Source organism: Dromiciops gliroides, chromosome 5 (assembly GCF_019393635.1).
Source record: "Dromiciops gliroides isolate mDroGli1 chromosome 5, mDroGli1.pri, whole genome shotgun sequence".
Taxonomy (NCBI): domain Eukaryota; kingdom Metazoa; phylum Chordata; class Mammalia; order Microbiotheria; family Microbiotheriidae; genus Dromiciops; species Dromiciops gliroides.
Window position 1 is genome coordinate 294,381,779 of NC_057865.1, and position 27,472 is coordinate 294,409,250.

General features: G+C 50.5%; 1 protein-coding gene across 1 annotated transcript in view; it reads left to right on the forward strand.

Moving 5' to 3' along the window:
* Window positions 1–12,975, forward strand: part of EFCAB6 (EF-hand calcium binding domain 6) — a 168,313-nt gene extending 155,338 nt beyond the window's left edge. The window contains exons 28-33 of the mRNA XM_043967890.1: window positions 2,796–3,023; window positions 6,794–7,072; window positions 8,629–8,806; window positions 10,347–10,531; window positions 11,770–11,919; window positions 12,800–12,975. Of these exons, the coding sequence (XP_043823825.1) occupies window positions 2,796–3,023; window positions 6,794–7,072; window positions 8,629–8,806; window positions 10,347–10,531; window positions 11,770–11,919; window positions 12,800–12,922 (1,143 nt within the window). The 3' untranslated portion in view covers window positions 12,923–12,975. The remainder of the gene's footprint in view (window positions 1–2,795; window positions 3,024–6,793; window positions 7,073–8,628; window positions 8,807–10,346; window positions 10,532–11,769; window positions 11,920–12,799) is intronic.
* Window positions 12,976–27,472: the final 14,497 nt, after the last annotated feature.

The following is a 27,472-nucleotide window of genomic DNA, read 5'->3' on the forward strand; positions in this document are numbered from 1 at the left end:
TACAGAAGGGAAAAGCATGGTTCTCATAGGCTCACATTAGGATCCCAGAGCCAGAGATGGATATATCCACCCTTAGAGTAGTCTCATTTTGTAGGTGGGAAAGCCAACACAAAGTGACTTCCCCAAGACCACTGGGTAAGTGGCAGAACAGGTTTGAAATCCAGATGCTCAGGTGCCAAATCTACCCCCTTTTCTAAAGCACCGTACTCTTTGGAGAGCCAGTGGTTGAATGGAGAGGGTATTTTCCTTTAAACATCAAAAGTCAGCTAGAAAAGTTCTTGAGTTTCAATTCTCAATTCAATTTGATTCCAAAGGGTCTGTTAAGCACCCACCTGTAAGGATGGAGGACGGTGGGTACAGATAAGTGGTGGTGGGGAAAAGTAGGTTGGGGCATAGCTCAGGCTGGAGTCCAGTTGGCCTCCAGTGTAGAGTCGTCATGGGAAATAAGAAAGCGAGTCTGGACCCAAGCTCTGGTCTAGAGGCCTCGAGTGCCAGGCTAAGCTTATTTAGACTGGAGACCACAGGGAGCCTCTGAAAGTCTTTGGGGAGGAGCGGGTTGAATGGAGATTTGCCAAGAACTTCCCCAAGTTGTCGGGGCTGGGGTGGGTAAGGGGCCTCCGTTACAGTCTGGATGACCTCTTAGTTTGGGCAGGATGCCTGGAGCTTTCCATAGTGGGCTCTGTGGCCTTTCTCTCTCATGTGGGCATTGGAGAATCGGGTCTCCAGCCCATAGCTTTCCATACCTTATCATATAGGTGGGGAAACTGAGACCCAGGAGCATTTTTATAGTGGTCTATCTTAGGGACTCGGGCTGTTAGCATCAGAGGTGGGATTTGAACCAGGTCCTGTGAATCCAGAGCCAGGGATCTTGCTTCTGTACCGGGGCCTCCAGGATTCCTTCCAGCCCTGGTGTGACTGTTTTGGGCTGTCACTGGCCTTTCTAGTGCCCAGTGATGAGGACAGATGTGTGTAGATGGGGTGATTCCCACAACTCTGCAGTACTCAGAGATGAGGCTGGTTGTGCTGGGCACACATTTCTAGATGCTAGAATTCCACAAGCCCCGAAACCTGCCTGTCCATCATTTGTATTCCTGATGGCAAATGTTCAGTCATTTGACTTTGTTTTTTGTTTTTTTGTTTTTTAGTGAGGCAATTGGGGTTAAGTGACTTGCCCAGGGTCACACAGCTAGTAAATGTTAAGTGTCTGAGGCCGGATTTGAACTCAGGTACTCCTAACTCCAGGGCCGGTGCTCTATCCACTGCGCCATCTAGCTGCCCCTCAGTCATTTGACTTTAAGAATAGTTCCAAACATTCATGAAACATGATGCCTTCTGACTGGTGCTGGATCGCATGTCATCATCACAGTGGTTTCAGAAAAGAGGCAGAACAGTTGTCATGATGGTGGTGGCGATTTTGTCCTCACCTTCTTTGGTGGAGTTTGATAGGAAAGGTCATGGGACAAGTCACCATCCTGCTCTACGATGGATTCTTATGTAGTGAATCAAATGACTGCTTTTTATAACTGAATAAAAGTGCTGGACTAGAAACTCATCTTCTGGAGCTCCCTGAGAATGCCCCCAACAGCCTCTGTGGCAGGCAGGATAGAAGATGACCTTACTTAATTTCCCCTTACTCTCTATGTTTGAGAGCTTTTCATTTCTTAGAGCTTGGCAATCACATGTATTGAGTATGGTAACTTCTATTCAAAATGTTGTTCTTAAATACTTATGAATTAATACTCTATTTCATCAGTTTACTCCTCTGGTAATAGTACCACTACTGTCATGCCATTCTCATCTTTGATTGAATTCAGATAGAACTGGTCCTGGGACAAGCTGCTATCTGACTGTTTTTCTTTTATAGTTACTATGCTATAGACTATTGCACAAGTGGACAAAATGACTGCTTTTTATAACAGAATAAAAGTAGTGGCTACTATTATAATTAATAACAGATTGATAGATAAAGTGATCTATTAGGCACCTGTTATTCTCCAGGTACTCTGCTATTAATAAAAATACTAATAATATCTCAGCACAGCATTGTAGCTTTGAGGGCTTGCCTTGGAGTCAAGAAGACCTGGGTTCCAGCCCTGCCTCTGACCCATAGTTAGGTGTGTCACTTAACTACTTAGTGTCCCAGGCACCAGTCTGAGGCTATGAGTTATAGATGGAGTTCTCATTTGCATCAATGGAGGGAATTTCTACTCTAAGAATTTCTTATTCCAGTGAAGCCCCTTATCCGGAGCCCCTCTATGTCTGGGGTGTAGGTGCCTAGCCAGTGCTAGGTGACTGAACCACTGATTCCCACAGTGTGTGCCCTGTGAATGTGCTTTCAAGTGGCACTTTGTCTAGTTTATAAAGTGCTCTCCTCCCAACAACCTACAAGGTGTAGGATAGAAGCAGATGCTATTATCCTTATTTCACAGGTGAGGAAACTGAGGTTCAGAGGGATGAAGCAATTGGCCCAAGATCACACAGTGAATTTAGTGGCTGAGCCAGAATTTGAACCCAAGCTTTCTTTCTTTGTGTGCGAAGCTCTGGCCCCTTCTCAGCACACTAGGCTCCCTCTACAAGCTCGACTTCATTGTCCTTCCACTGTGGCTTCATTGCCCGTGTCCCTGTTTGCCATGATTGTGGTGGGCTTCCTTTCTTCATCACTTGCTTGGGCAGGTCTTCCAGGAAGGGTCAGCCACATTAGTTGTTAGAATCCTCCTGGTGGCAGGTCTGGCCAAGAGCTGAGCTGAGATTTATTCTTTATTAGATGAATCCATAACCGATTCTCCTTTGTCTAGACTGCTGCTGAGTGGTCTGATAAGATGCAGAGAGCCTGTAGGCCCAAATCCCCCAAGGACCAGTTCTTGAAGGATATCCTGACGCGCATTCGGGATGTTGTGACGGCTCGCTACCTGATCATAGCCCAGGAATTTTCTGATCTCGATTGCTCCAAATCGAACTTGATATCCAGAGAAGACTTCAAAGGCATCTTCAATCGGCACATCCAGATTTTAAATGATGAGCAAGTAAGAGATGCTCCTATCCCTCCTGAGGGAAGCCGACTCACGGGGTCCTGGGGCATGGGCGGGCGTGTCTCCTGATAAAGCTAGAACATAGGAGCCCAGGCAGCGTGTCTAATAGCCTGGGGCCTGCTGCCTCAGGAGAGAGCTTCCAGCGGAAGTTGGGGGGGGTAGGGGTGGCAAAACATGAGACAGCATCAGTCAGAGCCCTTGGCAAACCAGCCGGCTTTATAGGAAAGTTGGCTGCTCTGAGAATTCTAATACAGAGGGAGGGACAGAAGACACCCACCCACCCACCCACCCCTGCCCTATAGTGAAGGCCTGAACCACACTGAAAAACCCATTTACAAATTCTCTGCGGGGGGGCAGGTAGGTGGCGCAGTGGATAGAGCACCGGCCCTGGAGTCAGGAATACCTGAATTCAAATCCAGCCTCAGACACTTAACACTTACTAGCTGTGTGACCCTGGGCAAGTCACTTAACCCCAATTGCCTCACTAAAAAAACCAAACCAAAACCAAACAAAACAAAGAAAAAAAATTCTCTGAGGTTTGTGCTTGGAACTAACTGGCTGAGGAGCTGAGATAGGACCTGCCCATGCCCCAAGAAACGTCCAGTCTGGATGGGGCAGCTGGGTGGCACAGTGGATAAAGCACTGGCCCTGGCTTCAGGAGGACCTGAGTTCACATCTGGCCTCAGATACTTGACACTTACTAGTTGTGTGACCCTGGGCAAGTCACTTGTCTTTCATCGCCCCACAAAAAAAAAAAAAAAAAAAGCTTCTTGTCTACATGCAGACAGAGAACTGTGACACCCAACAAGAGCCTCTAGTCCCCACTGAGAGAGGGATTGAATGTGCTTGGGGAGGTCAGAAACAGGAATTGTCCATTCTGATTGGGGGAACAGAGTGGGGCTTCTTGTAAGAAGCAGCAGTTGGGACTCCCTGGAGAAAGCCAGGGAGTTGGGGTGATGGTGCAGGGGACCAGGCTGAGGGGTGCTCATGAGCAAAAGTAGAGAAGCACTGGACTCACCAGGGGGATTGCAGGAGGTCTAGAGGCTGGAGTCTTTGGATCTTCTTTTTTTTTTGTGGGGCAATTGGGGTTAAGTGACTTGCCCAGGGTCACACAGCTAGTAAGTGTCAAATGTATGAGGCTGGACTTGAACTCAGGTCCTCCTGAATCCAGGGCTGGTGCTCTATCCACTGCACCACCTAGCTGCCCCAGTCCTTGGATCTTCTTAAAAGTTTGAGTATCGCATTTCTTTCAAGGACAAAGAAATTCAGCACTTGGTTTTTACACCTGCAACTTCTCCCTAGCCATGGCCAGCCTTCTGCCCATTTCTGCCTCAGAAGGCAGGCCCTGACCTTGCATCCTCCAGAGTGGCTGCTCAATATCTGGGTGACCAATGGAAAACCCTTTAATAATTCACCTCCTCTGACACGTTATCTCCATTTTCCAGGTGAGGACACTGAGGCTTGGAGAGAGGAAGGGACCTAGCCAAGGCCACCCAGATCTTGGGTTCATTGGGGAGTGGGATTTGGAGCTGGGAGGGAGGGGTCAGAGCCATGATGCAGCCTGATCCCCTCATTCCCCAGGGACCCGGGAAGCCATTCGGTCCAGTCCCTTCATTGGAGCGAGGAAGAAGCCAAGATAGGTGCAGAGAGGTCCAAGGTCTCAGAGGTTACAGGCAGCAGCACAAGTCCTCTCATCCCAAAGCCAGCGGCTCTTTGGGTCTCTGACTCCTCAGTTTCCTGTTGTACCCAGAGCAGGCGGGGTCTAGTTAGCTCCACAGCCCCTCTCATCTCCAGACTCCTTTATCTGTTTGGAGGTTCAGAGAAAAGTGAAGGAGCCCGGGTCTAGCTCTCCTCCTGCCAGGAGAAGGTTCACCACCCTCAGTACCACACAGAGCAAGGGCCCCTGGAGAAGTAGGCTGACCTGTCCCAGGCAGGGGCCCGTCCCCCGTCCAGGACTCCGGGGCCAGCGTGGAGCTCTGCCTGCCTGTGCTAGGGGCTCAGCTCCTCCTGGGCGGCTGGCTGTAGCCTCAAAGGCAAAGCTCAGGAAGCCCACAAGCCAGACTACCATGCGGATGAGCCCCACAGAGCCAGCGTGGCATCATGGGAAAAGTCCCAGGCTGATTTGGGCACACCCTCCAAGCTCTTGGGGTAAGAGGATTTAGATGTGGACCGGACCTGACAGACCACACTTGGAGAAGATCTCCACCATTTCCCATAGGAATGTAAACTTACCAAGAGTAGGGGAATGATTCACTTGTATTGGTGTCCTCAGTGCCCCACACACAGAAGGCACTTAAGAAATGCTTGTCAATAGGTCACTGGATGGGTACACTCTTGGACAGCTCCAATTGCTAGAAAGGATTTCTTTGTCTCCATGGTCTTTAAATTGCCTTATTTGCAATTCCTGCTCCTGTACCCAGTTCTGCCCTCTGAGGCCAAGCTGGACTAGGCTAATGGCTACTTCTTGAGGAAAGCCCTTTTTGAGCTATGGGAAAGTAGTTAGTGTGTTTACCCCTCACCCTTGTAGAGCCTGGTCTTCAGTGTCTAACTCCCTGCCCTGTCCTCATTCCCATTCTCTGAGTGAGCCTTCAGTCACTGTTGTCCTTCCCAGCCCCAGCTGGTCTAAACAGAACAGAGCCATCCTGCTTGACCCCTCCCACATTCTTAGCAGCCCAACTGGGGGGGGGCGGGATTCCCGCTTGAACTTTGTGCTCAACCAAAGCTTCCAGAAGGTTCTGTTTCACCCAAACTCACTCATCCTGGGCTGGGAACCTAAGGTGCAGACCTTAAAGTGTACTTCCTGTTGCTGACCTTCCCCGATGAGGATGCCAGGACCTTATCTCACCCAGGATGAACTGGATGAGCAGCAGCCACTCAAGGGCCTGGCCCACTTTTCTGGACAGGCTTGATTCTCATTCAGGTTGTCGAGGCTTCCCCCACCCCCCATTGATGCCTGACTTTTTTCATACACCTCGAGGCGCTTTATTGTTGCAGGGGTTCAAGTCAGCTCCAGCTTCAGCCCTTCTAGGGATAGGCATGACAGTCATGTGCAGGTGTTCTAAGGCCCCCCTCCCTGCTGTGACCCATGATGGGGGTGATGTTGTGAAGATGGAATTTATAGGACCTGGTACCATCTGTTGAGACAGATGATGAGATGAGGGGGCAGGAGATTGCAGCCCCTCTGAATTCTGGGCTCTTGGAATGAGACAATCACAGAAGAATCCTGAGTGGGATGGGGACTCCAAGGTGATCAGGGCCAGTCCCCTGCCTGGTTTCCTGGTGGCATGACTCATGAGGGGCTGAGCTAGCAAATCCTTTCCATTTTCCCAAGTGTCTCCCTGTGGGTTTTGTCAGGAGAGGAGCTTTTCCTTCCTGGCAAACCGCCCTGCTGATGCTGGGGCAACAGGTAGGTGTGTCCTGTTGAGATGTATGCCGAGTTCAGTATCCCAGGGAGAAGGAAGGGTGAACCTTAGGTGGGATCAAGGTGTGCTGGCTGGCTGCTTGGCTCTGCCTCCTCCAGCGTTCCTCTCTGTGACTGACCACCAAGATCCCCATTCCGTTTCAAAATGTCCTGCTGACGCTGTGAATAATCCGTCTTCCATTGCTTCCCCTTCTTCCTTCTCCAGGGCTGAAGCTGGATGGAATTGGGGGGAGGGTCGATCGGCTGGCTCGTCCAAGGCCTTCCATCAGCTACTGCTGCTCTCCACATTCCCCTCCCCTCGCTCCCCCTCCACCCTCTCTAACTCCTTTCTTTCTGTCACCAGTTCGAGAGCCTCTGGAATGAACTTCCCCTCAACAGCGAAGGGAGGCTCAAATACCAGGACTTTTTAAGCAAGTTCAACATGGAGAAAGCTTTGAGCCCTCCGGCCACGGGGGATTCGGTCAAAACCCAGCGGTCGGGAGGTAACACTCCCGAGGCGGAGGCGGCGGCGGCGGCGGCACCAGCAGCAACAGCACCGGCACCGGCACCGGGGTCTGCCCCAGCGACGGGAGGCGGCTCCGCCCCAGGGTCAGCGCCGCGACCCCAGACTGGAGACGAAATTGTAAGCTGCCGCGTGGAGAGGCTGCGATCTCTCTCGCGGGATGATAGACTCCCCTGCCACACTCCATGTCCCGATCTGGCTCTCTGACACTAGCTGGGCGAATCACTGACCCCTTCTGAACCTCGGTTTTCTCATCTATAAAATGGCCTTAATCCTACTTGCACTAAGTACATTCTAGAAACATGGGATCGTGGGTCACAGACCGTCTGATCTCTCATTTTAAAGGTGGGGAAACTGAGGCACGGAAGTGGTGGAGCTGGGTTAAGAGCCTGGCTCCTCTCCCGGGAAGCCCTCTGTCCTCTCCCACTGTGCATTGCTGTCTCTCAATTTCTAGTTCTCCATCGTGAGCCTCATCAAGGGCCTTGTACATTCATGGGTGTTCAATGTTTCAGGCTGGGGTAGGGTCGAGGGGAGGATCATGTTTAGGAGAGATTGAATGGATCCAAGAGGAAGACCAGCTCTGTGGCCAGGCCACCTTGGGTGGATGGCTTCTTACTGGGGGGAGACAGTCCTTTCCAGCATTCAATTCAATCCAGTTAACATTTATTAAGCACCTACTGTGAGCAGAGAACTGAGGCCTGAGGGAGATACAAAATTTTGCTGAGGAGAATGCAAATGAATGCAAGGGAAGGGCATCCTGAGAGGGGCAGGAAAGTTTTCTAGTCTTAGGGGGCAAAGGGTCCCTAGAGGAGCTGGCATTTTAACTGGATGAGCTGGAGTGCAAGGGGTGACAAGAGGGAGAGAGAGAGCACAGGGCAGAGGGAACAGCATAAGCAAAGGCATGGAGGTGGGAGAGAGGTGTGTTTATGGGACAAAAATTGGGTCATAGAGCATAGAGGACATGGGGTGCTATGAAATGAGGCAGGCTCAGTCAGGACAGCACTAATTCCTGTCCCCTGCCCCATCCCCAAGAACTGGGAGTCAGGAGTCTCTGGTCCCACATGCCTTTTAGCAAGGGGCTAAGCCTTCAAACCCCTTGGAAAGCAAATGACCAAGTGCTCCAATCTCATCCCCACTCTGCATGTTCCAGTGATCTGTGAATGTGTCTTATTCCCTTCCTAGGCTCTGAGCTCCGTGAGGTCAGGGAGTGGGTGGTACTGAACCTTTGTGTGTTTCCTGATATGAGGCACAATCCTCTGCACACAGCTGGGGCATATTCCATGTTTCCTGCATCAGGAGGCATTGGGGTGTAGGGAGAGGGGCAATGCTTTGGAGTCAGAAGGCCAGGGGGTTCGAGACCTTCCTCTGACCGTCACTGACCGTGAGACCCCGGGCCAGTCCCACCATCTCTCAGAAAGCCCGGGAGTTTTCCCAGACAGCTGCTGATCTGAGCTGGTAAATGGGGGCCCCGCCCCCCACCTCGGGGGTCACATCAATGCAGGGAGTATAGATCCGGACCAACAAAAAGGCGGGAGCAGCCAGGAAGCCTGCTGTGTGACTTGGGGCAGGTGGCGGCCCCTCTCTGCTCCTGCCCCTCGCCTAGGAAGGCCGGGAGGGAGGAGGCCTCTCCCCCAGCTTCCCTCCACCCTCTGACCGCTCTTTGTTCACCCGGCCAGGTTCCAGGCACCGCCGCGTCCGCGGCTTCCCGGGCCTGGGTGCCCCCCTTGCAGAACTGTGAAGTGATAGAAAACAAGCTGAGAAAGAAGATCCAGGGCTGCTGGAAGGAAATGCTGAAAGAATGCAAAGAGAAAGACGTGGACAAGCAGGGAGAAATCACCGTGGCCGAATTCCAAGGTTCCGGCCCCCTTAGCCCTTTTAGTCCCAGAGCCGGGAGGGGTTGACGCGACCAGGGCTCCAATCTCATTTTACAGACAAGGAAACTGAGGCAGGAGAAGGGCCGGGGCTTTGTTGTGTGACTCTGGGGGAGTCACCTCCTCTCCGGACCTCAAGTTCCTTGCCTGGGGAGAGAGAGCGGGTTGGCAAGGCAGTGGTCAAACCGTAAGACGTAAGACTTTACTTTACAGATGGGGAAACTGAGGCCCAGAGAGGGGAGGAGGGAGTAATCAGAACTAGAGCCGGGTCTCAGACTGGGGGGGCAGTCAAGGGGACTTTCCTGTGGGTCATGGAGGAGCTCGTGCCAAGCGGACAGCTCTCCACCTCTCCACCTCTCCATGAGCCGAGAGCCTTGTTAGTCAGTGTGTCATCCGCCCCAGAAGCCATTTCCCTGACCGAAGCTCATGATGGGGCGGCCGGGCGAGAAGCCCTGTCCTCAAGGCCCAGTCCCGTCACTTCTGGGCGGTCCAACCACAGCCGATCACATCTCTCTTAGACTCCTGGCTTCCTCCTGTGTTAAAGGGGGGGGGGTATCTGCACTGGCATTTCCTCCCTTATGGAGTTGTGAGAAAAGGCAAGGAGAATAATTCCACTCTTCAAGGGTGAGCCCTGTCTCATTGTTGTCCCGTAGCCCCAACACCTGGTACTGTTCTGGTATGTAGTAAGTACTTAATAAATGCTTATTGATGGAAACTGGAAAATGCGGGAGACACGTGAGCTGAGGCACATTATCCTAAGTGCCGAGCTAACATATTATTCTATTAGTAACGAACCTCTCCTTCTAACGCCATAACTCCCAGAACGTCCCAACTCTCTGCGGCGCCATCATCTGACTAATTATCCTTGACCTACATCAGCCAGATGGCCAGGAGCTGCGCAAGCGCTCCAGCCGCTGTCCTGTGGCCCCTGGGGGACGGTCGGGGCGGGGGGGGGGCAGTTCTCCTTAACCCTCTCCCCATCTAGAAAGTGGTCGCTGTGAAACTGACCACCCCGTACTATTGTTCTAGTGACCGCCAGGTTTTCATGGGATTCGCTGTCGGGAGCTGTGTGCTCTCGGGCGTGGGTAATTGAAGATGGTGGTGGAGAGAGTACCGCACTGAGACTCAGAAGTTAACACAGGATGAGTCACGTCTTCTCTCTCTGCCTCAGTGTCCCAATCTGAAAAAACGAGGGTGATAATATTTGCCCTCCCCCTGCTGCTGTGGGGAAATAACACGGGGAGTAGAGGGGCGAACGTCCACTGTCAGGGTCAATTATAGATGATTTGCAGAGAACTGGGCACGAATCCTGCCCCTGACATTTCCTGCCTGTGTGACCTTGTCCCAGTCATGCCCTTTCCTTGAGCTTCCTCACCTGGCCCCACAAGCCCTGCCTCTTTTAAAGGGTTCTTGGGAGTGTGAGAAAGGGAATGGGGACGGGTGTCAGGGGGCTGGCGGACGGACAGACGGACTGACAGACGGCTGGACAATGTGCTGAGCTATCCCTTTTGTGTTCGCTCTAGCTCTGGTTGACAAGTACAACTTGGAGATCAGCAAGGACGAGTGCCAGCATCTCATAACAAAGTATGACCTGAAGAACTGTGGCAAGTTCGCTTACTGTGACTTCTTCCAGAGCTGCGTCCTCCTCTTGAAGGCGAAGGAGACCTCGCTCATGCAGAGGATGAAGATCCAGCAGGTCTACATGATGGTAAGTAGGTGCCGGCACCTGAGGAGCGCCTGGCTTCCAGCCATCCGGGGTTGTTGGCACGGGCTTTGCCCAGGACGTCGAGCTCAGGGCTCCGACTCTTGCCAGTTATGGGGCCCTGGCCAAGTCCCGGTCCTCTTCGGAGACGGGGTCTCCTAATTTGAAAACCGGGTCAGGTGAGACCCTGGAGCCCGGAGCGCACGACGAAGGGGAGCCTACTCACAGGAGGCGGGAAACCTGCGGGGAATGTTGGGAGGCCAGAGAAGGTCGGGACGATGAGCCGCTCATCTCCCTCCTCACCTCCGACCCCTCCCTGCCGGCCTCCGCGCGGGGCTCAGTCACCTCCTCGGCAAGCCCACACCCAGCCGACTTAGCTTTGATTTGTACATATTTTTGTTTTGTTTTGTTTTGTTTTGTTTTGTTTTGTTTTGTTGAAGGGCAATGAGGGTTGAGTGACTTGCCCAGGGTCACACAGCTAGTAAGTGTCGTGTCTGAGGCTGGATTTGAACTCAGGTCCTCCTGAATCCAAGGCCAGTGCTTTATCCACTGCACCACCTAGCTGCCCCCTTTTTTGTTTTGTTTTGTTTTTGTTTTTGTTTTTTTGGGTTTTTTTGTTTTTTTGATTTGTACATATTTTGGGAGAGTCCGACGGGTTCTTTTCCCTTCTTTCTTTGTATTCCCACTGCTTAGCTGGGACATGGGAGACCTTTAATAAAAGCTCGCAGACTTTTTGCTGACTTGTATACTTGGCAGTTTTCATGTCGCTTCCCTTGCTATATAACACAAGCCCCTCAAGGGAAGAGATGGTCTGACTTCCATCTTGGCCCAGCCCTTAGTGCCATACCTGGCAAGCAGTAGGGCACTGGATGACTGTCTGTACACGTGGCTTCCCTAGTTAGGACACAAGCCTCTTTAGGGCAAGCAGGGCTGGGCCAGGATCCCCTTGTCTCTTCACTCCCAGACTTGGCACATAGTAGGTGATAAACAAATGTTTGCTGAATTGAGTTGATTGGGGGGGGCACTGGGGTGTAGGAGTACTGGGTTCCTGAAGAGGGAAGTGAAGGAGGAACAGAGTTTCTGCCTGGGTGGGCAGCAGTCCTAAATGAAGGGGGTCACAGACAGGGTCGAGAGGTAGGAGGAGCTTGGAGGCTGCCTCAGTGGGCCCCAAGGCTCCCTGGGTGACAGCCCCACGTGGATTGTTGTCATTCAGTCTCTCTTTTCCCTCCATCTCTCTTAACCAGAAAGGCTCCGGAACTCAGAGCGCTTCCTTTTACGCGGCTTTGCTGAGAATTCAGCCCAAAATTCTCCACTGCTGGAGACCCATGCGTCGGACTTTCAAGAGCTATGATGAGTCTGGCACTGGCCTCTTAAGCATAGCTGACTTCCGGAAGGTAAGCAGGGCCCTGGGGTGGCCATCTCCTCTGACACTGTCCCTCCCCTGTAGAACTGTCCCTCCACCAGGGCAGATTGCAACTCCTCCTTGCTTGCTCAGCCTGGCTAATTCGTATCCCTGTCTTTCCAGACATTTTCCATAGATGAGTGACCCAAGTCCCTGAGGCCTTTCACAGGGCCATTTCATAGCTTGGGATCATTTTCATATCTTAGAGTACCATGAACATTCACCCAGAAAGCATGAACTTGCCCCCATTATTTAAGTCTAAGGGACAGACAGCTCCTGTATCACCTGCCAAGGGTGTTTCATTTTAAGGGATGTTTATAAGATGAGGTTGGGCTACTGGAGAGCTAAGGCCCTCCCTGCTCTGACATCCCCTGTTCTCAGGCCCCTCCCAGCTCTGACATCCCCTGTTCTAAGGCCATCTCAGCTCTGGTATTCTTTGGCCCTATGGGTGACTGACCATTTGCGGCTGTCCAAGTGGAACCAGAGACATCAAAGAACCAGGGCCTTAGACCTGGGCGGGGCTCAGAGATTCCCGCCATACCACAGGCCATCCTTTCTAAACTGGGAGTCTGAGCTCATTGCTCTTTTGTGGAAGCCTCACATTGAAGTGCCCACATTGAAGCAGAGCCAAGAGGGCACCCAGCCCACCCTAATCCTGCTTCAGGACCCCCCTCTCACCCTCCTGCCAAGGGAGTCCCACCCAGTGGGGCCTCTATCTGTGCTTTGTCAGTCGGTTCCATTGTGGGATCCCTCTAACCCCTACCCCCCCAAGCAGGATAATCGAAGCCCCTTCCCTGTCCCTGCCCCAGGATTCCCAGCTCCTTGTAACCCCTCCCCCCAGCTCTTCTAATCCTGCACGCTCTGCTCTCCAGGTTCTGCGGCAATATGGAATCAATCTGTCTGAAGAGGAGTTCTTTCATATTTTGGAATATTACGATAAAACTTTGTCTTCAAAAATATCCTATAATGATTTCTTACGAGCGTTTCTTCAGTAGGTGATGATGTGGGCTCAACTGCGAGTGTCAGCTAGCACATGCCGGTGGGTCTGCCGGAGAATGGATGTGGATGCTAAGAAACTAATAAAGGAATAAAAGCCAAACTCCTTGTTCTTTTCCAGGCCTCCCTGAAAAAGGGCCCCCTTCTCTCCCCTGCGCAAACCCTTCCCAGTTCTGCCCCCTCCCCCAGCATTCAGCTGCACACACCAGATCTCTGCACCTCCCCCAGGACCCATGGCTGCCTGCCCACAACCCTTCATCCTGTGTGATTCATGGCCTCAAGGACTGAGAGCTGTAGAAAGCACCCATTTTACAGATGAGACAACTGAGGCACAGAGAGGCTGAGCAACTTGCTCTGGGTCACGCAGGTAGGAAGTCTCAGAGGTGGGATTTGAACCCGGGCCTTCCTCACTCTTCAGACGGGTGGCCCATCTACCATGCTAGGGGTATTTTCCGGGTCTCCTCTAGCAACAGGCATGGAGGTGGGATGGGCCCCTTCTCTGCCTGCCCCAGATTCGAGGGTGTCTTCGGGCTGTTCCCTAGAGGCAGGCAGAGCCCACATTTCCGTCCTCACGCCAATCATGGCTGCCCCCCCAATCCCGGGGGAGAATTCTGATCTTGGGGTCAGGCTTGAGGAAAGCAAATGAGCGTCCCTCCAATCCAGAGAGAGGTTCACGAGGCAGAGTCTCCATCCATGGTGGTGCTGGGATGGCATCTTCCTCTTACAAATGGGGAAACTGAGGCTCCTTTTGGAGAGGGGAGAACGCGTGCAGAGCCACACAGGTCGAAAAGAATGGAGGTGGGATTTGAACCCACTTCCCCGACGCTACCCAAAGTGCTGGATTTGAAGTCAGAAGCCTTGGGTCCACTTTGGACTGTGGTCTTGGAGGAGGCCTCAGTTTCCCATTCTGTAAGATGAGCGGGTTGGTGACTTGGCTTCCAAAGTCCCTCCCAGCCCTAAATCTGTGACTTTAAGACTTCAGGATTCCTGATCCCTGCTCTTTCCACACCCCTCAGCACCTGAGACCTAGAGCGCCGGCTTCCCCTCCTGACTTTAATGGGCTTAGAATGAAACCCCCTGAGCTGCTACAGAAGCCTAGAAAACAGAAAAGCGCCAAAGCCTCTTTGAAAGTCGGTTTGCAGCCTGTAGGAAAAAGAACCTTGAAAAGGAGGAAGAGACCATCTCTTCCCAGTGACCGTGAGCTCCCCATGCCCCGAGCTGGACTCACCCCCCATCCCCCAGGCCTTCCTGTGCCTGCCGAGGGCAGCGCCAGGCACCCGGCTCAGGCACCTTGGGACCTCCCTCCGCTGCTTGAGGCCCCTCATCTCTTCCCTTGACTCAGCTGCCAAATGCCCTGGCATCCAGTCTCTTCTCTGCACAGCCACCCTAGGCCAGACCTCATCAAGCTCCTGGTGTCCCTGCTTCAAGCTCCTCCCCGATGCATCATCTGCCAAAGTGACTTGTCTAAAGTAGAGGCGGAATGACTCGACTTCCATGCTCTCTAAACTCCAGTGGCTTCCCATTGCCTAGAAACAACTGTGGCATTTAAAACCCTTCACAATCTGACCCCATTCTACCCTTCCAGCATTTGTTACTCCTCTCCCAGAACCCATTTGTGTGTGTGTGTGTGTGTGTGTGTGTGTGTGTGTAGGGCTGGCCAAACTGCCCTTCTTCCTCAAATGTGTCACCCCATCTCCCAGCCTTTGCCTTGGCTGTGCCCCCAGCCTGTAATGCCCATTTTCTCCACCTCTGTGTCTCTTGGAATTCCCAGTGTCCTTCAGAACTCAGTGTCACCTCCTCCATCTCCCCAGCTACCCCTCCCTCCTCCTGTTGCTTTAAAATTTTGTATCTATTTTGTATTATATTTGTAAATAATGTTTCTCCCCCCCCCATGGAATGGAAACTCCTTGAGGGCAGGGGCTGTGGGGTGGGTTTTGTGTGTGTTTATGTCCTTAGTCCCTAGCTCAGTGGCTGGCACACAGTGCTTAATGAATGCTTGTTGATTGACCGGTGAGATGTCATTTGGGTATCGATCCCTCATTGGGAACCATGGTGAGCGGATTGTTCTTGGAGTCAGAAAACTTGGCTTCAAGTCCCCCCTCTAATGTTGTGTTCAGCTGTGTCCTTGGCTAAGTCATTTCCCCTCAATCTGATCCCCTCCTAGTAATTGCTGCCCAGCTTACCTTACCTGGCAGGTTTTTGTATACAGCAGAGCTATGGGAAGTTGAGCTCATCTCTCTTCCTCCTGTCCCAATGTTGGCTAACAAGGCTTAGGAGTTCTGGAGATAATAGCATCCGTCACTTTGCCAGCATCCTGTGGTGCTTTGCTAGATCTTCTGGGTGACTCACTCGCCGCCACCGAGGTGGAGGAGTGACTTACCTGCCAAGGGCTGTGCTGAGACCCCCAGAGGTAGCCGGCTCGGTAATGACAGAACATCACGAGGCAGAATTGGACATTTTCAAAGCATTGCTCTCCCTGCTGCCTACTGAGGTGGGGATGAGATGCCTACTGGGGAAGACAAGCTCGCTTCCACCCACAGAGTGTGTGATGGCACTGGGGAGCTGGGCAATGAAGTGGGGACTTCTGGGTCCAAGCCGCATGGCTGCCCTGTGTAGACGAGGCTGACTCTGGTCTTTACACAGAATGGATCTGCGGTATATGGGACACGAGGGATTATTTTTAGAGCCGCTATAGTTTGGGACTGAATTTAAACCAGAGCCTAGGAGGGTCTATCAGCAATAACAGGAGGAAAAGAAGCATTTGTATAGCACCTTAATGTTTGCAAAGCACAACAACCCTGGAGGGGAGGGGCAGGTGTTCTTCCCCATTTTACAGGTAAGGAAATTGAGGTGGATAGAGGGGACTTACACAAGGTCACACAAGTAGTGTCTGAGGCTGAATTTGAACCCAGGCCTTCCTGGGTTCTAGGACTTTCTGGGATCCAGATCCAGCACTCTGTCTGTCCATCGTGTCCCCTAGATATAGGACTGGGAGGGACCTCACAGGTCACCTGGTCTAACCCAACATTTTATAGGTGAGGAAACTGAAACCTAAAGAATTTATGGCATGACCCCAAGGCTCTTTGCCATCTGGGGAGACTCTGGTTATTCCCTATTTTAGGATCATGGAATCATTGATTTAGAGCTAGAAAGGACTTCAGGAGCCTTCTTGACCATTCCCTCCCCATTCTACAGATGAAGAAACTGGGGGTCCTGTGCTTAAGGTTATAGAGGCAGGATTTGAACCCAGAACCCTTTCTACTGTGCTATGTTGCCATCCCTTAAGCACCTTCATTCTCCTGTTTCATTGTATCTTCATGTAACAGAATCCCTGGTCTCATTCCAGCCACTCCCCACACATGACATTCCATCTTCCGTCTCCAGGCCTTTGCACAGGCTGTGCCACATGCCTGGCGTGTCCTCTGTCTTTAGATTCTCCTTTCCTGAAGCTGGTGCTTTGCCCTCCCTAAATTAGTTTGCACTTCTTTTACATGTAGTTATACACATGCTCAATTTCTCCCTGGATAGCCTGTAAGATCTTTGAAGACCAGGGCTGTTTTATCTCTATCTCCCAATCCCCAGCACGTGCCTGAAATTCAGTGTTCTGTAAATGCTTGTTGATCCACTGACTTCAGCTGTGGTTTACCTTGTCTCAAAAGGCTCAACTCAGACACGACTCCTTCTGTGCCTGTCTGTCCCTCCCCCAGATCCCCTTAAAAGTTTTATTTCTGGGGCAGCTAGGTGGCGCAGTGGATGGAGCACTGGCCCTGGATTCAGGAGGATCTGAGTTCAAATCCAGCCTCAGACACTTGACACTTACTAACTGTGTGACCCTGGGCAAGTCACTTAACCCTTATTGCCCCGCCAAAAAAAAGTTTTATTTCCTCTTCTAATTTTCCAACCAGAGCCCTTTGCCTGGATTTGTCCCTTGACCCCTTTGCTTTCTGAGGGACAGGATGCTCATTTGTGTTTGCCTAAAGCATTCTGGGAGACTGTAAGCTGCTTAAGGGCAGGGCGTCTTGCATATAAAAGGGGCTTAATGAATGTTTCCTCAACAACCCCTTGAGGGAAGTGGTTGCATGTGAGTTTTGACAACTCACACTTTCCCCCATTCTGCAATGGTCTTCTTACCCCAAAGATTCCTGTGCCCTGCAGCTCCTCTGATGCGTGGGTACCCCTGCAGTCTGACCCAGTCCTACTAACCCCTTCACTCCTCTTCTGCCCTTATTCCTGGCTGGACTTGTAGTGGTATTCTTAGCACTTACCACCGTGCTGGGCACTTACTTAGCAAGTGCCTAAGAAATGTTCCTGGACCTATTGATATTCTCAAAGCATTTGAAGATTGCCAAGGACCTACTCTATCCACTGGGGAGGGAGGCTGAGGCTCCGCCCGAGCTCTGGAGCTCAGAGATGCAGTGGTCTAAGCCAACTAGGTGTCCTGCATTTCCAAACTGGGCAAGATAGAGTTGAAAAGGGGGCAGCTAGTTGGCGCAGTGGATACAGCACTGGCCCTGGAGTCAGGAGGACCTAAGTTCAAATCCAGCCTCAAACATTTGACACTTACTAGCTATATGACCCTGGCCAAGTCACTTAACCCCAATTGCCACACACACACACACACACACACACACACACACACACACACACACACACACACGGATTGCTAATTGCTTGCTTTTCAACAACCCTGGGAACCAGGTGCTACAATTATCATCTGCATTTCACACAGACTCAGAGGGAAGTGACTTGTCCAGTTAGAGTTAGAAGGAACTTCAGAGGTTTCCTAGTTGGACTCTTTCTCAAATGAAATGGGAAGGTTTTTTTTTTTTTTTAGTGAGGCAATTGGGGTTAAGTGACTTGCCCAGAGTCACACAGCTAGTAAGTGTTAAGTGTCTGAGGCCAGATTTGAACTCAGGTACTCTTGACTCCAGGGCTGGTGCACTATCCACTGTGCCACCTAGCTGCCCCAGGAAGCTTTTCTTACATCTTCACTGAAAGAGGTGCCTTCAGGGACAGAGAGACTCCCAGACTGACTCCCAGAGGCAGCTGCTGGACAGCTCTGATTGTGGGGAAGCTTTTCCTTATGGAGTTGGAATACACAACTATGCAATTTGCACCCATTGTTCCCATTTCTGTTCCTTTGGCTATGTAGAAAAAGGCAAAATCCCTCTCCCTCATCAAGGATCTTCAAACACTCGGAAACAGTGCCCATGTGTCCTCTTGAACCCATTCTCATGGGAGCTCCTTGTTCCTGGTCAACTTCTTCTGGGCTTGAGTGATTTCCTTGGCACATGGGGGTCGATATGGGCAGATAAACCCAAGAGGTGGTCACAATTTTGGCAAAACCAAAAGCCTTCCCCCTCAAGAGCCATCTTAGGATTTTGGGTTAAAACTGTCAGCTGATGGGCTCATTTCTGAGGTCCATGTGGCCTGGGCATCTTTTGTAGACAGCTGCCTTCTCCTGGAATGGACTGTCCCCAGCCCAGCGGACCCAGGCAAGGCTGGACCAGGGATGGCTCATTGTTGGGGGTAGATGCTTACCAAAGCATTATGGAACGCTCACCAATGAATGGCTTGTAAAGCACTTAGCATAGTGCCTGGCACATGGTGGGCACTACCAGAGCACCAGGCCTGGAGTCAGGAAGACCCAAGTTCAAATCCAGCCTCAGACACTTACTAGCTGTGTGACCCTGGGCAAGTCGCTTCACCCCGTTTGCCTCAGTTTCCTCATCTGTCAAATGAGCGGAGAAGGAAATGGCAAAGCGCTCCAGTATCTCTGCCAAGAAAACCCCAAATGGGGTCACAGTCAGACACAACTAAAACAACTGAACAACAACCAAAAAGCAGCTGCAGTTGCTGCTGCTGCTACCTTTATACCACCAAGCATTTATTGAAGGCATCCAGCATGCACTGGGTGTTCAGTGCTTTTGCAGTCCCTGCCCTTGGGGGTTTGCTTTCAGAGGGCATTCAGATAGCTTGAGGACCCGGATACAAGATGGCGTTTATAGAGTGGATGGAAGGCTCCAGGCTGTTAGAGCCCAAGGGGATTTAAGGCAAAGGAGAAAATGAGGTAAAGAGAAAGGAAGGGGCTAGCCCAAGGTTACTTAAGCACGTGAATCTGTAGCAGATCAGAGATTCAAACCCACGTCCTTTGCTTTCTCCTGTCCCAAGCTGCTTCTGATCATATCTTCCTCTTCAGCGCTGGAAATGCCCCAGTGTGCGCTGTAATCTGCATTTCCTCTGCCTTTGTGCTTGCTCCACGAGGGACTCCCAATGTCTCGGTTTGGGGAAGGTGAGGTGGGCTGCTCTTAATTGCTACCCACCCACCCTGGGCTCTGGGAGCTGCTGTCAATGGCTCGTTTCTAAGCTAAATTGTCGAAGGCCTTGGGGTGGATGCACTTTTTTTTTGGTCTTTTATAAAAGGGAGTTTGGAGCCTTTTCTTCCAAATTATTCAAATAACAAATGGCTGGCATATAAATCTAATGCTTTAAGGTTTGCAAAGTACTCCACAGAAATTCTCACAACTCCCGGGGGGGGGGGTAGGGGAGGAGTAATAGGCACAATTATTCCCATCTTACTGATGTAGAAATTGAGGTTCAGACAGCCGAGTGATCTGCTCAGTTTTACACAGTGTCAGAGGTGAGATCTGGACTCAGGTTTTCCTGACTGCCGAGCCTGCCACTCTAAGGTTTGAGAAAACAGAACCTCTACTGGTGATGGGAATGCTGGACAGAGGGCCCTGAACCTGGAGTCGGGAGACTTGCTTTGGGAGCCCAGCTCTGCCTCAAGCTGTGTGACCTTGGCCAGTTTCTTAACCTGAGCATCCTTTTCCTTCCATGTAGCATGAAGATAAGAATATCTTCACTGATCCCACAGAGTGTTGGGAGGAAAGACTTTTATGACCAGAAAGTGAGCGAGCTTTCCAGCAAGTGAGCTCTGATAGCTAACTCATGTTGTCATTCTCCTTGATAAACGGAGGCAATATGATGTGGTAGAATGAGACCCTAGTGAAGACTCAGGAAGCTGGATTCTAGGCTCAGGGCTGCAATTTACTGCCTATGTGACTTTGCCCCTTCGGACCTCAGTTTTTCCATCTGTGAAATGGGCTGGGTAGGTTAGATGGAGGTTTGAGATCAGGGGAGGGTTTGGGAGAGGGGGCAGGGCACAAAGCAATTTGAAAACTCATTGTCTGCCTCTTTTCCACAGAGGGCCTTGGGGAACAGAGTGTGTGGTGTTTGTCAGTGGGTGAGACAGTGACCTTGGCCTAATTTAACAACCCAGAAACAAGTTTCATCTCCCCCCTTTCTCCTTTGTGGAAAGCAGTGTGAGCAGCCGGGAAGACCCCTGGGCCCTGGGCATCAGGAGGATCAACTCTGCCAGTTCTTTTCTGTGTGATTTCAGGCCTCTGTTTTCTCCCATCTTTTTGTGTGCCGTGGGTCCTCTGAGCAGGCAGCCAGGGGAAGCCCAGGGGCCCTTTGAAGAATCATATTTTTAAATGCATAAAGTAAAAATGCAGAAGATTACCAAGGAAACCAAGTATGGAAATAAATATGTATTTTTTCCATCCAAATTCATGGCTCCTTTGAAATCTATCTATAAGGATATGTGGACACCAACCTAAGAACCCCGAAGCTAGATGACCTCTAAGGTCCCTTGCAAGTTTAAATCCCAGGAAGTCATTCTGGACCTCATCTGTAAAATGACGGGGGGGGGGGGGTAGACCAGGATGCTCAGTAGCCAACTTCCTGTGGCTCAGGTAAGCTGAACTGAACCATGTTACAGAGTGTTCTTCATTTGCTGTCTACACTGGCACATACTATGCAGACATGGACTTGGCAGCAGCAAGAAGCATAACCCAGATGGAAACCCACACTGTGGCACCCACCCACTTCAGTGACAAGGAGACGAGACCCAAGGCCAAAACATTATGGTCTCCCAGGCTCCCAATTTAGCCACACTAAGCACCTCTTCTTCAGTTGTTTCAGCCACCGGGAGAGTTGGAGATGCCTACTATACCTTGCTATCAACACTGGCATATGCTGGATGTGTATAGGCTTTCCCTCTGCTGCCCCAAATAACAGCACTTGGCCACCTATCTCTACCCTCCTCCTGCCAGTTCCATAATATCTCAGTGCCCCCAGAGCTCATGTGATATCCAAGCCTCCCTAATGTGCCTCCTAAGATACGGCACACAGATACCCCAGATGGGGTCTGTCTTCTGCACGACACTAGGATAAAAGGACACTCCCACCAAGTTGACCATTCACATGCCATTGAGGCAAACAGGGCATTTCCCCCCAAGTTTCAGAACTTGCTGGCACGCCCATCCCCTTTTAAGAGAGGATGACTTATTTACATGATTATTTCCCCCCCCCTCTTTTTGGTGAGGCAATTGAGGTTAAGTGACTTGCCCAGGGTCACACAGCTGGTATAGGATAGAGCTGGTGCTCTATCCACTTTGCCACCTAGCTGCCCCTTATTTCCCTTCTCTTAAGTGTCTTTTACAACTTCTGAATGAATGGGGCATGAGAGAGGAAAGGAAATAGACCTCCTCCCTTGGTTATCAGCGGAGTCTTTGCAAGCCTGGTCTGGAAAGGAGAAATCAGTGAGGGTGGATGAGCTGGCAGAAATGGAAGCAAGGTGGTTTCTTCTAGGGGCTCTGGTGTTCTCTGGCAGAGGAAGCATTTTGTTTTCTAGTCATTCATTTAGAACATAGTCATTGAACACCTACTATGTGCAAGAGAGTGAGGCAAGTGCCAGATAGTGTGGGTGATAGAGGAAAGGCAGCAACTATTGCTCATAGAAATGCTATTAATTGTAGGATAGGATTAGCAGATTAGAAGCTTGGTCCATTGGACAGTCAGCAGGGTTTAATATTGGCATTTAATTAGGTTCTCAGGGCCCAATGGGTGTTAGAAAGGATGGGTGCTTAATGTGAAGTATGTCAAACACCCCTTTCCTGCATTTCTGAGACCCCCACCTCCAACTCAGTTCTTTGGTGCCTACTATTATATATGCATATATGTGTATACATATATATGTGCAATGCATATTTAACATTTAGATATCCATAGAAATATATGTATGTAGAGATTTTATTACACATAGATAAATAACATATATCAATCAGACCAGATTCATTTATTCAGTGAGCACTTATTAACCACCTGCTCTGTGCCAGGAATTGTGCTAGACTCTGGAGATACAAATAGCAAAACCAGGCAGTCCTCAGTCTCAAGGACCTTCGTTCTTTCCCAGCTTGACTCTTCACTCTTTGGACTCCTCCACCTTATCCCAACAGCCTCCTCATCCCAGAATATCCCTCCATTCCTGGGGTCTCTCCTCCTTTCATTGCCTTCTCACCCTAAAATGCCTCTCTTCTCACTGTGGTAGATTCTCCACTCCTGGGGCCCCTTCCTCCAATGGGTGAATTTCTCCCTTTCTTGTCACCAAAGTCCTGGGCATTATCCAATGGTTCAGCATCACAAACTGATGATGATTTCACCAAAAGAAATGGCATTAAAGAAGAGGCATTGACATCTGCCTTGCTGCTGCCCCCCCCCCCAAGGGCCGGGGCACCTTCCCAGATGACTGGCAGTTGAAACCTTCTTTAGGTGTTGTCTTCCTCCTTAGAATCAGAGCTCCCTGAGAACATGGACTGACTTTGCTATTTGTATGCCCAGTACTTAGAACACTGCTTTGCACTTGGTAAGGGCTTACCAAATGCTTGTCACTCACTCATTCATTCATCCATCCATCCACCCATCTACCCGGCCATGCATCTACCCATGCACCCATGCACCTATCTGCCCGTCCATCCACCTGTCCATCCATCCATCCATCCATCCATCCATCCATCCATCCATCCATCCATCCATGAATCCATCCATTTGTTCATTCATTCAAGGGACAGAAGGGTAAGAGGGAAAAAGAAGAACATGCTTGTTTTCAGAATAATAGCAAGAAGGGGAAAGGCAGGTGGTAGTGGAGAGGAGCATAGACACTAGGACACCTGTGTTGGTGCCCTGGTGGGTGGCTGGAGGTGATGAGGCACGGCTTGGCTTTGGCACTATAGAGAGGGCTGAGGTTGAAGGATGACTAATAGGGGGAGTCCCAAATCAGAGCTGGGCTCTGGGAGAGTCTCTACACACTACTTAAAAGGTTGTTGTCTCTGGACAGGTCAGGGGCGCAGCAGCCGACCAGGTGGTCCCCCTATAGCTGGGTGGGTCTGGAGCATACAATCACCCCCAACACATAAGTGTACAAGGCTCTCTTGGGTTAATGCCTACCTTGGCATTTTTAAAGGTCTATCTCCTTTCTCCCTCACACTGTGGCACCTGCCCTCCCCCTCCTCCAGGAACAAGCAATGCTTTCTCCCAGTGTGATTGGGGGAGTCACAACCTCCTCGTGACTTCAGTTTGTTCATCTTTAAAATGGCTTCTGAGGTCCCTTCTCCTCTAGAACTGTTATCCTAACTGACACCAGCAAAAAGAAGATGAAAGAAATGACAGGAAAAATCAGACTTCCCTTCCTCTCAATCTATTTTCAAAGCACCATACTTGGTGTAGGGCTAGAATGATAATGATGGGGAGCTTTTCTATAGCTTTTCAGGGTTAATGAAGCACTTTCATATCCTATCTCATTTGATCCTCACAGTTGTACCATAAGGTAGGTGCAATCATTCCCATTTTACAGATGAGAAAACTGAGGCTAAGAGCCATTAAGTTCCTTTCTCAGGGTCACACAGCAAGTGAGTGTCTGAGGTGGGATTTAAATGCAGGTCTTTGCTAAGGCAAGTGCACTGCCCACACTGCCTTTGAAAGAAAAGATAAAACAAAGATACAAATTAAATATACAAAGACATAAATATACAAAAGATAAAAACAAATACTTAAATGAAACAAAACCCAGCTCTGGCCCTCAAGGACCTTTCAGTCCCCTAGGGGAGACACAACCTTTATACTGATAAGTTAAAGTACGGAGTAGAATTTGATGGTGGCAAAACAGAAATCCAGACCAAATGGTGTGGGAAGATTTGGTGAGGCAGAGATCACTTCCCTCTGGGGGAATCTGGGAAGGCTTCATGGGAGAGGTGGCACCTAGCTGGGTCCTAAGGAAGAAGATTCATTAGGTGGTAGTAAAGAGCAGTGGTATTTCAGACATGGGAGTGGAGGCTTGAATCACAAAGGTACTCGAGAGTAAGATTGGAAAAGGAGGCTTTTGTGTGGAGAGCTTTGGATGCTAGGATAATGAGGTCAGGCTTGATCTTCTAGGCAATAGGGAACATCAGAAGGTTTCTGGGCAAGGGAGTGACATGATCAGAGGTGGATATTTGGAAAATTCGGGGGCAACCGTTGGAGGCAGGGAAGAGACTGTAATAGGTGAAGACTGGAAACCAGTGCCTTTCAGAGACTTGGCCAGCACATGGTGATTGAATGAGTGTGATGAGGGATGGGGCTGAGATGGTCCTCGGGGTGTTCTGGGGAAAGGGAAGACTTCGAGGGGACTAGGATGGTTGGCAAGATACTTGTTATAATGCTCCCTTTTCCTGAGACCCAGAAGAATTCACTTATTGTTTTTCAAATTCAGTTTTCCTGGGGGAGGAGGGAAGGATGTCTGACTAGAGGGGCTGCTGAGTTCTGACAGGATTTCCACGCCCCACGCTAGGAACCATCTGGCTCTTCTATCAAATGCATTCAGCCCCCGAATCTTGCCTTATGTTACCAGTCAGGAAGGCAGGACAGTATCGATCTGAGGGACAGAAGGGCATCAGCTGTTGCCAATACTCCTGGCAAGGGTACCAGCCTCTCTCCCCTCCGAGAGGTCCTATAGCCAAATATTAAAAGCAGTGATAGCCCAGGCGTCTGGGCTGCTATTTCTAGTCTGGTCTCCAGAGCTGAATGCTGACAAGAGGGAGAGATGGGACAGGTCTTTGTGACATTGCCACACAACCCTGGGGAAACTGGTTGTCTGGGGGTGCTTTCCCTGGGTGCCCATGTTTCTGTTCCCTTGGAAGAATCTCATGAATTGGGCAGCCCCTCCCACAACGATCTATTTTCTATAAAGCTTGTACATGTTCTCTCCACCATTTGAATGGAAGATTCTTGAGGGTGGAGACTGCTTTACTTTTCTCTTGCATTCTACCTACTTAGCACGATGTCTCTAAAATAGTAAATACTTATTGATTGATCAGGCTGTGCAGTGAGCTGCCTGAGGTCTTAGACACATCTCTATGGAACATCTATTCAAAAGACGAGTGGCCACTCTATGTCATGAGGTCAGGAACAGTTTAATCCTTGGTAACATCTTCTGAGAACCTTCCCCCTTCTCTTAGGAGTCCCCTTGACTTCCTGTTCCTGAAATCTCCCTGAGAAATCAATTTCTCTGAAGATTCTCCCTCTGAAAAGGAAGCCACCATTTGCTTCAACTAAAGTATAGTGGTGGTGGGTGTCGGGTGGGGGGAGTGGGGGGATTTTTTTCTTTGCCTTAGGACTCACACAGCCTTTCCTGGATCCTATTTTGAATCCCCATCTTTTTAATCTTCTGCATTGGAGTAAATGCGAAACTTTTCTAATTACCATTTTTAATTTGCATCTTAATTGCCTGTCAGAGTGTGAAAAGACATGGTGGTTAAGGGAAGAACATTTTTCTTAGCTCCGATGGCATGATGTGAGCCAGCAGGAAAAACACCCGACTGCAGAGATGGCTTCGTCATCTAGAACTCTTTTCCTGGCTGCCCCCCGAGAACAAATCACTTTGCCATCCGCGGCAAACATATTTTAACATTTCCCTTATTTGAAAGCACTGTCTCCTGAAAGAGCCAGCTCGCTCCTGGCTGCCAGAGGAACACGGATGCCCCAGGGACCCCAGAGTGGCAAGATCTTGTGTGGCCAGAATGAATGGCACCAGGTCTCAGGGCACCAGTGGGCTCTGGGCTCAGTTCTTCAACTGGAGCAAGGCTTGGGTCATCTGCCTGGAGCCCTCTTACACAGGGGGATGACGGGAACTAGGAAACCAGCAGACTGTGAGGGACTGGGGCAGGACTAGCGACTCTCTCTCCTACGACATCTGAGGGTAGATAGGTTTGTGCTATCATCTCTAAGACTTCCCAGGAAAAAGTTGCAGAGGCAGATTTCAGCTCAATACAAGGGGAAAAATCACTCGCTACCAGTGAGAGCTCTCCAAAGAAGTGGCTTCACACCACATTGAAATCCCTTAGCATTACAAAACGGCCAAGAGCATGACCCTCACTATTTAACTCCTGTGGCTCCCTATTACCTGGCAATTAGAGCATGAACTGGAATCATCCTACTCTCCAGCCCTAGGGCACATTTCTCCCCTTTGTGTACTCGCCAGTCTAGCCACATTGACCTTCTTGGGGTTCTTCATGCATGATCTCCACCCCCATTCCCATCTCTGGTTATTGCCTTCAATGTCTTCCTTCCTCAGAGCTGGGAGGGGCCCTCCCAGCTCTGACCTCCCCTGTTCTCAGGCCCCTCCCAGCTCTGACCAGTCTGCAGTCTTGCTGATTGTAAGTTCATTGTATGACCCTGGAGTCCTCCATGAGGAAATCTAGAGTGGCACATTTGGGCACCTGGGCCAACACAGCTCTAGGATGGGGGGGGAGGGAGACAGCTCTGGGGGCTCCATATCAAGTCACTTGGTCTTCTGGCCCTGCTCTGCCTTCCTGGTTCTCATAACCAGCCCTTTGCCTGAGTCCCCCACCCCCACCCCTTGGGCCCCAGGCCCAACGACTGGGCCCTCACTAATCCTTTCCATTATCTCTGAGATCGAACACAAACTCCTTAGCCTGGCATTCGAGGCCTTTCACAATTTCTGCCATCTACTCTTTGCCCTTTGTTGTGGGCATTGTCCGCCTTCCTGCACTCTATGTTCTGCCAAACTGGCCTATCAGGTATTCCTTACCTCGACATTTCATCTCTCCCCTTGGTGACTTTGCACAGGCTGTGCCCCTTCCGGAAATGCCCTCCCTCCCTCTCTCCCCTTCTGAATCCTTAACTTTTCCCAAGGCTCAGCTCAAGGACTGCCACCCTCAAGAAGCCTTCCCTGCTGCCCCCAGGTCTTGGGATTCTCTCTCTCTCTCTCTCTCTCTCTCTCTCTCTCTCTCTCTCTCTCTCTCTCTCTCTCTCTCTCTCTCTCTGCAGGGCAATGGGGGTTAAGTGACTTGCCCAAGGTCACACAGCTAGTAAGTGTCAAGTGTCTGAACCAGACTTGAACTCAAGTCCTCCTGAATCCAGGGCTGGTGCTTTATCCACTGCGCCCCCAGCTGCCCCTTCTCTCTCTCTTAAACTCCCCTTTTACTAGTCTTTGTGCAGATCACGCCCCAGTAGAAAGTAAGCTTCCTTAGGACTTACTGTCCTTTCACCCTTGTGTCCCCAGTACTTCGATCAGGGCTTAGTACTCAGTAGGTGCTTAATAATCACATGGATTAATTTGTTGAATTTCCTCCTTCTTCTGGGGCGCTGCAGGGGAGTCTCCAGGGGTGGGTCCTGCTGTGTCCTCAGAGCTGTCTGGGGAGTCTAGACCT